The 18968-nt window shown below is 44.8% G+C and overlaps 1 protein-coding gene across 1 annotated transcript in view; it reads right to left on the bottom strand.

Moving 5' to 3' along the window:
• Positions 1 to 18968, bottom strand: part of CTNNBL1 (catenin beta like 1) — a 162817-nt gene that overhangs the window by 27554 nt on the left and 116295 nt on the right. Inside the window, exon 12 of the mRNA XM_043602403.1 lies at positions 920 to 1017. Coding sequence (XP_043458338.1) covers positions 920 to 1017 — 98 coding nt within the window. The remainder of the gene's footprint in view (positions 1 to 919; positions 1018 to 18968) is intronic.

The following is an 18968-nucleotide window of genomic DNA, read 5'->3' on the forward strand; positions in this document are numbered from 1 at the left end:
ACAAACTTTCAGCCTTACCTGGCAGTGGGAAGGAACGAGATTATTGCATGTAATCAAAGGGACTTTCGTCCTTAATGTCATGCATCTAGAATGATCTACCTTGTGACTAGTGAGTGGTGGGATCATCGTTGAGAGTGATCGTGGGCAAATGACATGACTCTAAGCATCGGCTGCTTCTTCTGCAGATGTGAACAATACCTACACAAAGGGTAAACCACACGGTGTTGTGAGAATATAAGGGACAATATATTGTCCCACGAGAATGTAAGGGACCTGCTGAGTGACCCAATCCACAGGAATCATTAAATAGACGGTGGGCCCTATCACTGTTAAAAATCTTTTTTTGGTGTGGCACACTAGATAACAACATAATATCTACCTAATCTCATTTACGTGATCATTCCCATGTTCCACAGTCCCTCTAAGGACAGGCTCAACCCTTTCCTTATGTCCACAACGGAGCCTTCATTTCCATCACCACCACCTAGTAAGGACTCATTTAATCTTCCTCTCATTGACTCTTCCTCAAGATGGGAATTAATGTGTCCATCCTACAGATAGGGAAAATGAGGCTCAGAGTGGCACACATCTTGAAAAGAGCAAAACCAGGTTCAAATCCACGTCGGAATCCAGAGGCTATGTTCTTAATCGCCTTGCCATGCTGTGCAACCCTTAACCCAAATCCTATTACAACCCACTCTGCCTGGGTCTAAAAATCTTCCTAAGGTGCTGGTTGCTGCCACCCTAAGGTGTTACTGTGCCCAGACGGATGTATCTGGAGATGACAGGCAGAGTCACCAGAACAACCTCTAAGACCCAAAGCAATGCTGGAGAAGGTATTTTAGGGCAGCAGCTCAGCTCAGCACTCCTTTTGCCCTGATGGCCCTGGGCCCCTCCTTACCGTGTAGCAGGCACCCACCTTCTCACTGTCATTTTCAGTGAATTTATTCAGAAGCCGGGTTCGCTGCTGTCCTCTCAGGTTCCGCAGGAGGGAAGCCAGGATCGAACAGACATGCTCTGGGTTGGGAAGGAGAAAAGAGAACATGCTGTGATCAGAGCAGTAATTATTACCTCTCTCCAAGCCTGCCCTGGTTCTATTGGAGGAGGAGTAAGTAGGCCTCCCTGACTGCCGCTATTGATTAATAAGACAAGAACCTAAACTGTGTCATTGCAAACCTGAACTGATCTTCACATACTGCACAAGAAACATATTCAAAAGCGATGATATCCTCAAGGACAACTTGAGCAAGTGAATCAAAACGAAGTTAGAATTTCTAGTCTGCCTGGAATTAATTGACTTTTATTGTCCACAACAGAACCTTAAACTAATCTCCCATTTGCAGAAATAACCTGTGAACAGAGTATGAATATCAGCTTTGAGATGAGTACATAAAGAACAAGTAAAATGTATTCTATCATATTCTCAAATTACCTTATACTTTTCCCAAGTAAACATCCCAGAATTAAGCAAGAAATATGACAGGGTTCCAGGGTTGCCACTTCTGGTGCAACTAAAACTCCCTACTTCAAGTTCGAAAGCAGCTGGACAGTAAGTACTTCAAAATGGTGACAATGCTTTTTGAGTTCACATAACCCACAGGCTTCTATTATGAGCTACTATTTTTCCACCTTGGGAAGAAGAGGGTAATTGAAGGGTATATTATAGGCTTTAGCTGTGAAGAGATTCTTTTCTTTAAAAAGAATTTTTTAAAATCAAGAATAATGACCTTGAAAAGGAGGCAGCAGAAGTCTAGTCGTGGAGAAATGGCAGAGTGAAGTTTATTCTGAAATAATGCCCACCGTGTGGGCAACAAATATTCTATTTGGAGAGGGACTAAGAACATCTTCACAGGTCAGACTTCTCTTGAATTCTCAGAAAGTCACTTGACTATTCATTAAAGCCACAGGTCGGCAATTACCATAGCACAGATTGAGTCTGTTTTTTCCTCACGTATGTCAGAAGTGTTCCTGCCTCTTCATGTCCTTGATTTCTCTCTTCTTAAAACATTTATTTAAAAAGAGAGAGAGAGAGAGAGAGAGAGAGAGAGCGCGAGCGAGCACGCACACGCCCAAGCGCATGCAGGGGAGGGGCAGAGAGAGAGGCAGAGACACAATCCCAAGCAGGCTCCGTGCTGTCAGCACACAGCAATGTGGGCTCGATCTCATGAACCTTGAGAAATCAAGAGTTGGACGCTTAACTGAGCTACCCAGGCGCCCCTATGTCCCCAATCTCTTAATGCTGGAGTAGGCTGGCATTCTATCTTCCACCTACCTTCACTTCCCTGGGAAGCCCCATGCTAGTCCCACGGCTTTTAAAACCACTTACAACGCGGGTCTGCGGGCCAGTCTTGTTCTCTGAACACAGCCTCACGTGTCTGCCTTTCTACCTGCTTTCTGCACGTGGTTGTCAACAGCTCCTTTAAACCGAGTATGTCCCAAATCAAACTCCCGATCTGCCCCCTCAGATCTGTTCCCCGCCGTCTTTTCCACCTAGTTAATGGCGACCAGGTTCTCCAGTTCCTCAAGCCAAAAACAGTGGAGATGTCCCTTATTCTGTCTCTCTTTTCTCACAGGTCCCATAGGAAAGAAACCTTGTCCGCTTTCTCTTCACATCATACCTAGAATCCCACCTCTTCTTTCTGCTGCCCCCACTGTGGCTACTTTGGTCCAAATCACCCTCATCCCTGGCTGGAATACTCAACAGCCTACTTGTGGGGGTCTCTCTGCTTCCACTCTTGCCCCCTCTCCCCCCCCCCCCCCGGCCTAATCTCCATAGAGCAGTCAGAATGATCCTTTAGGTTGAAACCCAAAGTCAGATCCCCTCGTTCCTCTGTATAAAACCCTCCGATGGCCCCCAACTCACTCAGACTAAACACTGCTTCTAATGTCAGGCACGCTCCTACTCTGGAGCCTCTGTGCCTGCTGTCTCCTCTACCCGAAATGCTCTTCACCAGATTATCTGCACGGCTCAGTCTTCACACCCAGTTCAATTCAGCTGTGATCTTCTCAGCGAGGCTTCTCCTTGACTCCCCCACTCAAAAAACACTTGTTGGCACAGCTAGTTAACTGGTGAAACAGGCAGAACTCAAACTTCAGCTTACTCATTCAGTCATTCACTGACCACTTGGTGGTCTTTGGGCCTGGCAAACACTTGGTGCTCAGGGCCCCCAAACAATCAACACATTATCCCTAACCTTGAGGAGCTCCTTGTCTAGTGGGGAAAACAAAACAATAATTACAGTACAGTGTGACAAGTTCCATCGCTGAGGCAGGCACAGGGGACGTGGGGAGCACAGATAAGGGATATCTGACCTAAAAGGATTACCAGTGGAGGTAACTAACAACTGAAAATCTTTAAAAAGCCCAAAACAACAGCCATGGCTGACAACCAGGTAGAGAAGAGGAGAGAGCACTGCAGGCAGAAGGAACAATATATGCAAAGGCCATGTCATATCCACATGGAAGAGGGGAGGCCAGTTAGGTGGCAGAGGTTGGATCATGAAGAAAAGTGGCAAGAATCTCCTCACGAATTTTAAGCTGGGGAGGACAAGACCAAATTGGGAGTTTTGACCAACCCTTAGCAGCTAGTCCTTTTAGAGATGAAGATTAGGAAAATGTTTCTCTTTCCTGCTGAATTTTTTGTGCTTATCAGGGTTCCCTCTTTGCCTTGGCTACTGGGAAGCTCAAAGATGAATTTATGCTCAACTATAGGAAACAATTTCTTTTACCGCCTTATTAGTGATTCCCTCCATGCTCCGCCAATGGATTTTAAAACAAAAGTAATGGACGCACATGGTAAACACCAGACTATACACAAAGGTATAAAATGTATTCAACAAATATTTATTGAACACCTAATATTTGTCTTTTCACAAACTCCTCTCACTACCCTTTTCCTCTTCCCAAGGGGAAGAAAACCTACAGGTAGGTATCTTGTGTACATTTTCAGAGGAGAGGAAAAAAAAATATACCTTTCTATATCAGCACATATTTAGTTTTTTTCTAATGGCCATCTAGAATTCCACTGACATTAGTTATCATAATTTAGTGCCTCACCCAATCATTAATACTTTAGGTGGTTTCCAGTTTTCGGTTGTTTGTTTGTTTTTGTATTAGAAACAATGAAGCAATAAACATCCATGTGCACATATTCTGGCAAGTATACTTTTATTTCTGGTAAGGAATACACTTTTGCACGTGTGCAAATTCCTAAGAGTGGAATTGGGGGAGTCAAAAGCTATTTGCATGTGTCAAAAGACACTGACAAATTATTTGCCAAAAAGGTTGTACCAATTCTATGCCCACTCTCAGTGTATACACACACACACACACACACACACACACACACACGGAGAATGGAAGCAGAATTACATATATATTATAAAAGAGTATCTGTTTTCCCATATCCTCGCTCAGATTGGATACTATCCAACTTAAAAATTATGACAACATGGAAGGTGAAAAATGGGATCTTTTTTGATTAGCATGTTTTTTTCTTGTTACGAACAAGGTTGAGCACCTTTTCTGATATTTACTGGCCACCTGTATTGCTTTATGGGTGAACTGCCTGGCCTTATCCTTTGCCAATTTGATTCCTACAAGCTGTCTATAAATGAAGAGCATTATCCTTTTGTCATGTATGTTGCAAATATTTCCCCCAGTCTGAATTTGTGTTTTGACAAATTCTTATTCAAACCTAAGCTTTAGTACCACCAGACCGTCCGCTGTAAGTGGCTTCAAATACCTACTGGCAAGAAGTAGGGTACAATAATAATTGCCACCTATTGTGTATCTATGACAGTAGGCTGATTTGAGTCTGTACACAATTTTCTCATTGAATCATCACTACTAAGCTGTGAGAAAGCTACTATTCTCATCTTGTAAATGTAGACTCCAAGGCTCAGAGAGGTTAGTTAACTGACTTAAGGTACATGTCCTTCAGTCAGTGGTGGGAACTTAGGTTTGAACCTAAGATGCCTGACTGTAAACAGTAAGCTTCCCTCCTATGTTGTTATATGCTTCCCACATATAAAAGGTAAACATCAAAGCTTTTATAGATGAAAGATAAAACAGACCAGAAACTAAACCATGCAAAGCCTGACAATGTACTTCATGTGGCACTCATTGTGTCCAAAAGATTGGCACTATGTAAATGTGGATTTAAAAAAAACTCTACAGTTTTAATGAGAGGAAAACGAAGCAAAAGGCCATATGGAGTAAGACATGAATAACAACCCCTCTTTCCTCTCTTTTACTGAATTACTCTTTCCAGAAGCGGTTTCTACCAGATTCCAAATAAAGAAGAGACTTTGGGTTTTCGGCAGCTCTGCAGATACTGAACCAGAACTTCTCAATTTTCCCTTTGACTCTTGCTGATTGAATGGACGGGAAAGAGCTACAAGAGACCATTCTCTGTATACCTGAGCGAGGTGGGGGGTGGGGTGCTGGCGGAACGGTGAGGTATCAGGAGCTGTAATTTTCAAAAAGGAAAATGTAATACACAGAATAATCTTTTTGGCACTAGGTCATATCAGCATGCATTCCTATAGCTCATCCCAGCCTGCAGCAGGAGAGATCTTGATCAACTGCAGGGGTATATACTAAGAACAAATGGCATTTACCTACTTGTTTGGGATTCTAAGTAAAGAACAGGTTGTCAATTTCAGGAGACCTGAAGCTGCTTACGTACCTTCCATCTCTCCGGGCGCTGTGGCTGGCTGGTGCCTGCCAGACAGGAAAACACTTCAGCCACCCCAAGTTTTACACTTTCTTTCCCTCCCTCCCTCTCTCTCTCTCTCTCTCTCTCTCTCTCTCTCTCTCTCTCACACACACACACACACACACACACATACACACAGTTTCATTAGCCCCTAATAAATGAAGCTTCCCTAGGAACAGATTTCAGCCCAAGGTGGTGTCAATTTTTCATGCACCAAGAAGATGGGGAGAGCTGCTGGCACAGAGAGCAGGGGAGATAACAGGTTTATCTGCTGGCCAGCACCGCTCAGCTGCTCTGTCATTTCGACAGGATAAAATGGAGGCGAAGGATGGCTATGGAGCTGTCAACGCAGATGGGGTGGATGTGGGGACTCCCACTGTAGAAAACAACCTCTAAGGCAGGGCCCAGGGAGAACAGAACACACACACATATTAAAGGGATCCACAAGGCTCCCGAGGGGAGAGGCCAAGCATATCTACATTTTCAAGTCACTAAGTAGGGAGCTTGGGGTCTTAGTGGAGTATGAGAGAGCTAGTACTGAAATTGTGCCAGTGTGAGCCCCTGCCTGCCAGTGCCCTGCTCAACAGTCGGACAACTGCCAGCCTCAGACCCTAATTAGTGAAACTGCCTAGAGGGGTGGTCCTGGGCCCTCTTCCTTAGTTCAAATCTCTTTAAGGAACTTTCAAGGGTGATTAGACACAATGGGTTAGACCCCTCGGTATCTGCAAGGGGACTAAAAGTTTGATTCTCTAGGGTCAGTTAGGATTCTGTAATTTTCAGAGCCGGAAGAAGAATCAGAAATCTTTGTTTCAACTCCACTGGAATTTCAAGTATAGAAGCAATAACCCTGATATGGGATGTGATTTGCTTCGGATCAAAAGTACCTTTGTGGGCCACTCGATTCTAGATGTGCAGTTTATCTTCTTTGAAAATCATGACAGAAACTTTTAAGAATCTGATGAACCCTATATATGCCATCCTTTGCAAAATATCTACACAAATGTAACATCTCCATGGAATTTCAGCGTGTTCCCATCTCTCAAGGATGGCTCCTTGGCTAAGAACCCATGACCTAGTATATCCAGATCAGAGGTCTTTCCAGAATGGCACAAACCACACCGTGGCAGTCACTCCAACTAGCCTCCCACAGTGTTCACTGTTTTTGTAAAGAATGGGATGGGTAACATTTCCCATCCTCATTCTTAAAAAAGGGTGGTCCAAATCCCAAGAGGTTAAAACAACACCTCTCTCTGTGAGGAGAGCTATTTACCCACAGACAGGCCCATTAACAACCAGGCCGACCAGTGGTCCACCGCTGAGAAAGACACATGGATACACCAAGAAGTCCAACTCCTGGACCCTGTTCCAGAAAGGCCAACAAGTAAATTAACTAATTAACCTTATGCGGGGCTTTTAGGATCAGACAGACCTGGATTTGAATCCTGATGCTGGCACTCACTAGCTGGTTAAACTAAACCATGGGCACACTGTTTAATCACTAAGTCTCAGCTCTCCTGTTTGCAAAGTGGGGTTATCCCCTCCATCTATTAAATACATTATGCCAAGCGAGCTAGGTACATAATAGGCACCCAACAGACATCCACTTGAGAGTTGCTGTCTTGAAGAAGAATCTCAGAGGAGATTCTCACCCATGCACTTGTCATAGATCACCACCTAGCCCCTTCCACACCACATCCTGATCACATGCCTACCACCGAACATGTTTCAGTCTGCCTGCACCATCCTCACTGGCCTGTGCTGAGAAAAACAGAGACTTAGGTGGCCCGACGTTCTTAGCTGGTAGGGTTATCTCCTATAACTCAAGATTTGTTCTGACCCTAAAATGGAGTAAGGCCAACCTCACTCAGACTCTTTAATCCTACGATAGATGAAAATAAAGTTCTTATGTGCGACTACCCATAAGGCCAAATGATAGAAGTTCTGGGAGACTTGCGGACAGCCCTAAGGTGGGCAGTGGCTATTTACTAGCAAGCTGAAGGACACGGTGTCCATAAGCAGAGAGGGTCCTACTTTTTAATAAAAATAATGTAGTCGGCCTGGATAATCATTCACCTTTTGCTCTTGCTGCAGAACTGAAAACACAGCACGTGGTCTGTAGAGGAAATGAAAAACACCCTCTCTTTTAGGAGTTTTGTAACCACAGGACAATTGATAACAGGGCACGAAGTGGTGCCCACACCAGTGATTCCTTTTCTCAGACTTCTGAGTACCTACTACTATGTGCCAGGCAACGTACGAAGTGCTGGCACTACGGAGGTCAAAAGACACTCCATTCCAGAGGAGCTCACTGCCCTGCGAGCAAGGCTAAGAAACAGACAGCTACAATCGAGTACACAGTTAACTGGCACGTGTGGAACATGCGTAGACACTATGTGAAGCGCCCTAATTTAGTTGGGGATGGGGTAGGAAAGAGGAGGAAATGTAAGGAAGGGTTGGCTGGATAGATCGAGACAAGAGGATAACATTGTTCTCAGGGACCCCTGGGAGTGACACAGGGCTGTAGTGTTATGCTGGCAAGTGAATGGTCGTGAGCTCATAGCTCCAAGTTTTCTGTGATAAAGTTGGTAGAGAGACAGTGGCTAGGATTTGGGATTCTATGGGCACATTTGGTTCTTACAATGCAGATCTAGACTGTGTTCCTGAAGTCAAGGATAAATGGACTGTGCTCCATTAACAGGTCTCTCAAGGTGGGGAACGGGGGAAGAAGGTGACAAGGAACACAGCAATAATCCTGAAACGACTTCCTTATCCTTCTGTGCCAAGAGATTTCAGAGGTGTCCTACTTGCATCTCTTGAAGTTTGGGTTCCGTGCGTCACGGGAAGATTACATTCACCGAAAAGGAAGAAGAGGCACTAGTAAGCAGAGCTGGGCCACAGGAGGCAGCCTCCAGGGGTCTTAGACACCGGAACTGACACGGATTCATTCATTCATTCATAAAATAGAATCCTACAATGTATAAGATACAGTGTTTGAAGACAAAGACAATCAGACACTGATCCTTCCCTCCAGGTGCTTGTGGTCTCTTACGTCTAAAATTACTTGATAGAAAGTGATAGTGCATGAAAAAGAGGCAGAAACTACTGAGGAGGCAAATCCTCCCCTAGCCAGGGTATCTGGGGAGACTGGTGGGCAAGATACTACTGCGCTGAGCCTAGGAGAAGAGAAGAAAGCAAGAAAAGAGCCTTGAAGGGAGAAGGGGGCAATGGGAATAAGAGCATGTCAAGCAGATGGAGAAGCATGAATCGAAGACATCAGGCTGGAATGCACATGGTATGGACAGAGAACTGGGAAGGGAGGATGAAAGGTGAGGAGGTTGGAAAGGTGGGGGGGGGGGGGGGAGGAGAGGGGGCGGGCAGTGCAGACCATGGATAAATACAAATGCTGATCAATATCCTCACAGCCTGGCATTTAAATACTGGCCCAGCCTGGCTGGTTGGACAATGAATTCAGGGTCCCTCTGCCCACCCAGCTTCAGAGTCTGCACCTGCCTTCCAGTGGTCCAAATGGTTAAGAAAGATATGGTTCAGCCAGAGCTCTATACTTAGGATGGAAACAGTCCCTGTACCTCAACCATCAGGCCCATGTCTTGGCAAGATCTTGCAGGGCCACTTTAGAATTCAAGGCCATGCGGCTGAGCTGCCTTTGTTTCCATGGAACATCTAAGGCCATTAGCTCTTTTGTTTTAAGGAGATCATACGAAGTGTCCTTCTCTCATTTCTAAAATTAAAACCATCTCTGTTTTATTGCCCATCCTTGCTCCCCACCTCCCCCTGAACTTCCCCAGACAGACAGACATCCTGCTTTCTGGTAAGATTCTCGACGCAAAGAGGATGTTTAAAATACCCTAATTAAACCATCTTGACTTCAGCAGTGGTGTGTTGGAGTACAGATTAATCTGTTTCATGCCTGGCACTAGCAGCTGAAGTAGCAGGAGGCCCTGTCAAATCAAGCCACAACATTACATTCCTCTGCCTTTATTATTATTTTTTCCTTTTTTGCATTTCATTGTAATGGACATCTGCCTAGCAGGGGACGTGGGAACCCAAGAAGAGTCACGCGTGTGTGCTCAGCCACTCCGGTGGAATATTGATGCAAGTCAAATCACTCTTCTCAAGACAGATGGATCTGTGTTAGCATCTATATATAGCGCCTTTAAACACACATACAAAATACATATATTCCTATTTTTCACACACATTCACTGAATCCTGAATACGTGGCAGGCGCTGGGCTGGAGACTGGGGACTTAAAGCAGCAGTATTTGTTACAGACCTACTGTGTGCCTCTGTGTGCTTCGCATGCATTCCTTCACTCCATTCTCACGGCAATCCTATGAAACACGTGCGTTACTCTTCCCATTTTATAGATAAGAAACTAGAGACTCAGCCAGGAAAAGAAGTTTGCCTCCCAGGGTTTCACAGCTAGGAAGTGACCTAATTAGTTCCACTATAATAAAACTTGATTATTTTCCTCCTGAGTTAAAAATACCCAGCAAGCATATTTAAACAGCATTCAACCTCACTAGTACTGCCGATAAAGCCATGAGGTAGTTTCATTTGATGAGCTTTTCAAAATACTTGATGTCTGGAAGGCTGTGGGGAGGTGGGCTCTCCTAGACTGCTGGCCACACGGGTACCGGGGATGCAGTATTGAAACCACTTTGCTATATGGATCTCCCCGACAATGGTAAGTTCCTTAAAAGTGGGGCCCATGTCTTATTCATCTGTCTACCTTCAGCATCTAGTCTTGTGCCAGGAAAATTCAACTAATACTGAATATGACATCCTGTGAAAACACCATGGTTTAAGAGTTAGCTGTCAGAGATACACATGCATAAAAAAGGAGTAACTGACTCCCTGAGAGGGTCTGGATGAATGAAGGAATCTTCAGAGTCTCCTCTTTAGAATGAGGAGAAATTTATCAGAGAGACAAAGGAGGAATGTCATTGTAAACAATACACAAGAGATTAAAGATACAGAGATACGGGGCGCCTGGGTGGCTCAGCCGGTTGAGCGTCTGTCTTTTGATTTCAGTTCAGGTCATGATCCCAGGGTCATGGGATCGAGCCCTGCTGAGCTTGGAGCCTGTTTAAGATGCTCGTTCTCTCTCTCTCTCTCTCTGTCCTCCCTTGCTCCGCGCCCCCCACTCATGTGCACATGCATGCTCTCTCTCTCTCAAAAAATAAAGAGAGAAAAGCAAGAAAGGCATAGGGATACGAAGGAACACAACCAGGAGAGGCTGCAGGGAGTGGGTGATGAGATGTAAGACGAGGCGAGAGAAGCAAGAACGTTGCACACTTTCAACTAAAGAGTCAGAACTCTATCCCACTGGACTTATAGAACACATGATGGAGAGGAAGCAACCTGGTCAAATTTGTGTTCCAGAAGATCATTCTGGAAGATTTCTTGAAATGTACAGTGGAGGAGAAACAAGACCATATTCAGATTATTACAGAAACATCTGAAAGAAACACAGCATTTGGGTCTAACAGTTATGTCTCCTTTAGCAAAAACTAAAACAGTTAATGATTTTTCAGAAAGAAACCCAGTTTCCTTGCCTTCTTCTCAGGGGAAGTAAAGTGTGACATAAAGAATACCAGAATAGAGGTAAGAGACAGGGATTTCAGTCCAAACTTTGTTTTTTGTTGTTGCTGCTTTTAATGTTTGTTTTTGAGAGAGAAACAGAGACAGAGACAGAGACAGAACACGAGCAGGGGAGGGGCAGAGAGAGAGAGGGAGACAGAGAATCCCAAGCAGGCTCCGCACCGTCAGCACAGAGCCCGATGTGATGCGTGGCTCGAACTCATGAGCGGTGAGATCATGACCTGAGCTGAAGTTGAATGCTTAACCGACTGAGCTACCCAGGCGTCCCTTCTAATCCAAACTTTGAAAAAAAATCTTCTATATGGCTCTGAATAGGTCTCTTCTCCACCTACTCTCTGGGCCTCAATATCCTTGTTTGTAAAAGGAGAAAAGTGGCTTTATACGGTCCTCCCTTAATTGAATTACAAGATTCTATCAAAAAGGGATGTGAACAACTAACTAGCAAGTGACCCAGCAATTCCACTCCTAGATATTCCCTCAAGAGCCAATGAAAATACATGACCGCAAAAAGACTTGTACACGAGACATTCTACGAAAACAATGTTCACAGCATTGTTTTAATGGCTATAATGGCCACAAACTTGAGATTGTTTGTCAACAGGAAAAATGGAAAGATACACCCACATCATGGAATATTACACAGCTCCAAAAAAGGACAAGGCATCGATGCACTCGACAACATGGGCGAATCTCAAAAACAGTATGCTTAGTGAACGCTTTATCCCCAAAGCATTTCTGGGTAGTGATAATGTTCTGCACCTTACAAGAGTATGTATTTGTCCAAATCTGCCAAATGGTGCACTTGAGATGTGTGCATTTCACCGTGCGATTTTACATTATTTTTAAAAATTGAAGTCAAGGCTAATGATATTCCTCCCAAAGTGTTCATGGTGAAGCGTACTGATGTCTGCAACTTAGTTCCCGCATCAAAAAAATAAAATGGACGGATGAGATGGACGGAAGTGACAAAGCAAATACAGTGAAATGTTAACTAGAGAGTCTAGTGGTGGGTATGTGAGCACTGTACAGTTCTTCCAACTTTCCTGTAGGTTTGCAAATTTCCTTAAGAAAATATTAGGAGGAAGAGGCAAGAAAAAAAAAGGGAGAAATGAGCACTTGGAATATAAATGATGAGATTCCTAAAGGTTATTTTTCCAAAAAGTAGTTTTTAATATGTCTGTTGTTTGAAATTTTGAATGCATTTTCCATTGAAATAGGCCCACTGAAACCCATTTAACCTGAAATATAGCCAAAATTAATTCAGTATTCTCATTTTTCAGTTGCGATGAGATTCCACAAACATTGCCTAATCACCTACTGAGTGCAAAGCAATATGATAGGTGTTGCTTTTGGTTGATTTATTTTCTCTTTCCCATGGGATTTCCCCCCTCCTTTCAGAGTCTGAGCACCACTATGGATTTAAAAAAGTGTTTAAGTGCTAGCTTAACTAATTTACAGCCTCGAGTTTGTGGGAAAATATGCCTTGCAGCAAGAAAGGGATATATATGTTCAAAAATACTTCTTTCTGCTACACAACTATTCTCCAAGGGCTCAGAGTGAAAAGAACAGAATGAACTGGTAGCTAATATTCCCTCCCAGGGTTTGAGCTGAAGGCACGAAGCTCCCTAGGTCAAGTGTTCGTGTATCAGGGAAGGCCCATACCTCAGATGGGTTGAAGGAGAGGTCCACGAAGCTTTAAGTGTCTGCTGAGTGCATGCACAACCATCTCCAGCGGCAAATGACTCCGATCCTTAGTTTTCTATGGTTCCTACACAATGTGCTTGGTCAGTGAAACCAACCCCATCACTCTGGTGGCAGCAGTGTGGGTTGGGCAACGATGCGGGGGGCCGCCATGGAGAATGAGCTGGCCACCACTGACTTCAGGAACTCTGAGAAGGCCTAGACAAACTTTGCCCGAGAGAGATGTTCTCTCTACACCGAGTGTAGTCAGTCAGCATCCTGACTACTTAAGACTGCCAGTTACCTGCCCATTTCCTCCTCTTATTTCTTCCTAATGATTGGACCCATATATATTTGGTAAATATACCTGGTTTACAAAAACACCCAAACTACAGCTTCCCTTATAGCTAGGTATGACCACGTGGCTCATTGGGGTCAAGACTTAAGATAAACTGCTATCTGGAACTTCCAGGAGGGGATATGTCCTCTTCAGCCCTGCCCCCCTCCTGTTTTTGCTTTCCTGCTGTTTGGAATCCAGACCATAGTAACTGGAACTCCGGTAACCACGGAGACCATGAGGCAATCTTGAAAACAGAAGCCAGGCACACTGATATGTGCTTGGGGGCACATTCACAAGCAAACAAATACCCCTGGTCCTGTGATGACGATGGCAGAACAGAACGACAGAAGGGACCTGGGTTTCTGATGACATCTTGAAGCTGCCAATCCAGACTTCTGGTCTTGTTTTATGTGAGTTCTGTGTGTTCTATTTTATTTAAACCATATTATTTCCAGTCTCTGTTACTAGCAATCAGCTGCATTTCCTAACCGATAACACTAATCCAGTAAGTTCTTCTCTAGGAAGTCCAAAGATACATTGTGTCCCAGAGTTCAGGTATTCACTCCAAGAAAGCGGGCTGTTCAGCCTCACCTGCTTTTGGAACCAGCCACACATCCCAGTGGGGAAAGTCCTAGAATCAGGAGGAACTGCTAGTAAAAAGTATAGTCGTTTCGTTTCACCTCACTATCTCGAAGGGTCTAAACGCTTTTCCGTTATATTCTGCAGAACCTGGCTGGAAGGATTAACTTAGCTGGGTTTTTTTGTTCTATTTTTTGTTTTTTAATTATCAGCCCTCATCCTTGTAACGACAGAAATAAATGCCTGGTGTTTCAGAACCTCTGTTTTCTCTCTGTATTGCCACCAATACTTAGGTTAGTAACACCCACTCGTGGCAGTACTCTGAAGAACTGCTATGAGATGGCCCAGATGCAGGGTTTCTGACTCACCAGACTGATACCTCTAGTGACCCCCTTTGATGAAGACAGCTGAATGTCAGGCGTGGCTGGTTACGGCTTACTTTTCTGCAGCGTATCACTTTTAGGGGTATTGCATCTAAATTAATTTAAACCGATTTTGTGGCCTACAAGCTCTCTTGGGGTTTGAAAAGGACATGACACAGTTACCATGGTCTCCCTACCCACATCCAACAAAACACATTAAAAAAAAAACCAACTTGAGATCTTTAGATCCTAAAATAAAGACAATCCCGCTGAATATCTGTACTGATTTAATTTTTTCAAAGAGTCCTTCTCAATGATTAGCTCACTATATTTTCAGATGGTGCTGAAAATCTAGGGGGGCACAGCCTGACCCACCACCACCCGGGCTCAGATACACCTGGGGCTGAGCATGGGTGCCAGAATCCCCCCCCACATTCTCCCCTCTCCATGACCTCTCCACTATTCCAATTCCCACTTTCCAAGAATCCACCTGCCGAGACGCAGCAGAGCTGATCATCACGGCCCCAAAGCAAGGGCGGTGTTTTTACACTCCTCTGAATGCCATCCTTGGATGACTGCTTTAGATTAGAAATTCAGTTTAGAAAAGAAAAGAAAAAGAAGAGCCTGTTTCCAGGACCTTCGGGGAATGATCTAAACCTACCTCTTCACTCCTTTCATGTTGCTCACCAGGCCTGCCTTTGCACTCTTCCAGCAGCCCCGGGCTCCTCCTCCCATTCTGCCCACCGTTAGCAGCCGGGTCCTCCTTCACGCTCCTGCAGCCCCCGCCAACCGCTGAGCTCCACACACTCTTCCTCCCGACTTCAGGGCTTCAGCTGATTTCCACAGAAACCAGGAAACCCTGCTTGCAGACCCAAGACGGCCTTATGTTCGTCTTCTTGAAGTCTGACTTCTTAACCCCTCTCCCATCAGCCAAGAACACAGCACAGCGAAAGGACAGAACTCAGCGCTGCTTAACACAGTTCTTCCGTTTCCAGTTTGAGGCTAAGGAACTTAACTGTTCTACAGTCTTGCACACACAGAACCACTGCAAAAACATGCAGTGACCTCTGTGAAAACGCTTGCCGGTCATATTCTAACAGGGATTAGACTTATCATAGGGAGGAGATAAAGGAAGCTGGTTAGTCCTAAAAAACACTGCATTTGTGAACAACGACTCCATGCTCTGTTTTACTCACAGGAAATAATCAACAACTGGCAAATATATGAAGTACTCTGCCATCATCACTTTCTCACATGCTAGAGGGGCCTGAGATCTATGTGCCTTTCCCAGTGGGCCTTTCTCAAGAGGAAAGAAGTACTTATTAGTGTTATGTACCCGGTTACTGTGCTCGCTGCTTTACATACTCTTTCTCACTTAACACTCACGACCACCCTTAGAGTGAATTATTCTCCTCATTTTACAGATGAGAAAAAAATAAGGCCCGGAGGGGTTATGTGCCCTACCCAAGTTCTCAGAGCTAGCGAGAGCCAGAGACCGATCTGACCCCCAAGGCCAGCTTTCTTTCCACTGCCCCAAATCTGCCTTTGTAGTGGTGAACTAAATTTACCAGCACCCAAATTTCCAGAGTACTTCTTAGCAAACGCAGTTGTGAGAGATAAGCAGAGAGCCCATTTTGAACAAAGCTACAAACGGAAACACCAATGTCCCTTTGCTTTACATAAGACAGATGGCTCCTGGCAAAAACTGACTTCAAAGTAATTTCTGTGAAACAAATCCTCCTTGTTTACCACTGTGGATCCCAAGACACATTCCCAAGGAAAGAATTCCCTAGCCTGCTTCATCATGAATGCGTGGTGAAGGCAAATGATGAGCAGCCTCGGTGGATACTGGTCATGGCCACAAATCAGCAGCAGTGTGTCCCCGCTGGTCGTGGTATTCCAGAACTCCCCCCCCGCCTTACCACGTGATCTTCCCTACTCAGTGAGACACCCCCCGCAGGACCACAGGAGTTCTCCCTGCTCCTGGGGAGCCTCTGGCATCACCCTGGTAGCCCTGAGTAACCACGTGTGGTAGAGTGGGACACCCACTGGCACAGAGACAGGAAAATATTTTATTCTCCAGCGCGATACTCATAAGCACAGTAATAATCAGAGTGGCAAACTTCCTGTCTGGGACTCAGCTTCCCCAACTGTCTTTTGAATAGTCCCTTCAACGCTCACATCTACAAAATTCTTCTCTTTCTCTAGGCCAAAGGTTCTCCGTGGAGGGGTGGGGTGAGAGAAAGATTGCACTGTCTGAGGCATTTTGCAGATTTTATGTGCGTGTGCTCGTGACAACTGAAGGGTCCTACCGGCACCTACTGGGTAGAGGCCAAGAATGGTGCCGAACATCCTACGATGCACAGGACAGCCTCCCACCACAAAGAGTTATCCGGTCCAGAGTGTCAATAGTGCCAAGGCTGAGAATCCCCTCAATCTAAGCTACTTCTGACATCTATTAGGATGAGGTTAAGTTAACCTATCAACAGATCCCAATGCTATCATATATATTCTAGCGAGAAAAATGCCTAAATCCAAGGCTCTCATTCATATGAGTTACTAATTTTGTAAATTACAAATTCCCATATAAGGTGAAATTATATAATACCTAGTGTTACCTTCAAACATTCCTGGAAAGGGGTGCCTGGGGGCTCAGTCGGTTAAGTGTATGACTCTTGATTTTGACCCAGATCATGATCTCACAGTCATGAGAGGGAGCCTTGCATTGGGCTTTGCACTGAGCAGCATGGAGCCTGCTTAGGATTCTCTCCCTCCCTCCCTCTCCCTCTGCCCTTCCCTCTCCCTCTGCCCCTCCCCTCACATGTGCATACATGCTTGCTCTCTCAGGGAAAAAAAAAAAAAAAAATTCCAGGGGAAAAAAGAGGGGCATGAAACAAGGTTGGCAAATGTTAATCGCAGAAGTTGGGTGATAGGTATATAAAGTTCAATGTATAATTTTCTCTACCTTGTATTTTAGAAATCTTTCATAATATAATCTTTCTTTCTTTCTTTCTTTCTTTCTTTCTTTCTTTCTTTCTTTCTTTCTTTCTTTCTTTTTCTTTCTTTCTTCCTTCCTTTCCCTTCCCCCCTTTCTTTCTTTCTTTCTTTCTTTCTTTCTTTTTCTTTTTCCTTCCTTCCTTCCTTCCTTCCTTCCTTCCTTCCTTCCTTCCTTCCTTCTTTCCTTCCTTCCTTCCTTCCTTAAAGTAAGCTCCACAAAGTAAGCTCCACAGTCAACATGGGGCTTGAACTCATGACTCTGAGCTCAAGAGTCCCATGCTGACTGCTCAGTAGACTGAGTCTACTGACTGAGCCAGCCAGGCATCCCTGAAATCTTTTATAATAAAAAATATTTTGTTCTTCCGAATGAGTTTTTATTCAAAGGGATATAAAAGATAAAAGGGATTCCTCCCTGCCCCCTCAGCCCCTCAGCATAAGACACAGTCCGTGCCCTGGCAGAGCTCACAAATGAGTGGAAACAAGTCAGCCAACGACCATCACACACAAGGAATGATACTGGGAGCATAAGAAAGGGATCAGTCTAAACACAAATGTGGAAAATCGGGGCAAGCTTCAAAGAAGAAGCAGGATTGGGAGAAATTCCAAAGAATAAGCTACCTGTCTCACAGAGAAGGGAGTACAGGAGTAGCTCAGTCAAAGAAAAAGCATCAAGTATCAACACATGGAGGACAAGACATGGAGCAGCTACCACAGTTCAGGCTGGAGATAAGTGACGTCACCAAATAAACTCCAAAGACACAGGGAGGTCTGCCTTAAGGATACCAAGAGTGGGATTAAGAGAGAAGAATCTACAAAAGGTCTAGAAAAGTGAAATAAATTTAGTAGATTTACAGATGACAGCCAAAGAAGATAGCGGTACGTGGAACGTGGACTATGGCTCCTTTCTTTCTCAGTTTTTGAAGGTTTTAGGCACATATAAATAAGAGCTATGATATTGTGACTAGCAGTGTCTGCTTGAGCTGCTTTAGAGGCTGTCCTGGTCCAGGTCCTCTGCCCTCTTGTCACCCCAACTAGTCTTGACAAATACAGCCAGCAGTCCGGCTCATTGTGCTTAGACTCTAACCCTAAGACCACAACACTGAATGCCTGCTTTTTCCAGAGCCCCACACCGCATTCTCTGGTGCCTCTGTATGTGCTGTTCCCCCCGCCTAAAAGCTCTTCCCTTTCTTGTCCACTTGGGACATTCCTACTCACTTTCAATCTTCCTAACCTCTTCAAGGAAGATTTCCAAGTAGACTGGAAGCCTAGTCCTCCCTTCAGTGCTTCCAACTTGCAACTTATACCTACCCCCCCCCCCCCGCCCCCGCCTTTATAACCTCTACTGTATCACAATCATTACGTGCATGTGTTCTCCCCACCACAGGTGAGTACCTCCAGGGCAGGGAGCCTGCAGTGGTTCATGTGTGTCTAAGCATGTCTGGCACCATTAGGTATTCACCAACATTGCTGAAGAACTGAAGAGTGAATGAACTCCCAGGAGATGGCAGCTGAGGTTCCCTTTGGGCCACCTTCCAGGCAAAGGTTTTCAGAGTTCCTAAAGGACAACTAGTTCCAGATGAACACCTTCGGGTGAGCCTCCAAAGCCATCAGGCTATGGTCGGATGTGGACATCTCTCATCTTAAAGCTTAATCCTGAACTTACTAC

The sequence above is a fragment of the Prionailurus bengalensis genome, chromosome A3 (genome assembly GCF_016509475.1).
Source record: "Prionailurus bengalensis isolate Pbe53 chromosome A3, Fcat_Pben_1.1_paternal_pri, whole genome shotgun sequence".
Taxonomy (NCBI): Eukaryota; Metazoa; Chordata; class Mammalia; order Carnivora; family Felidae; genus Prionailurus; species Prionailurus bengalensis.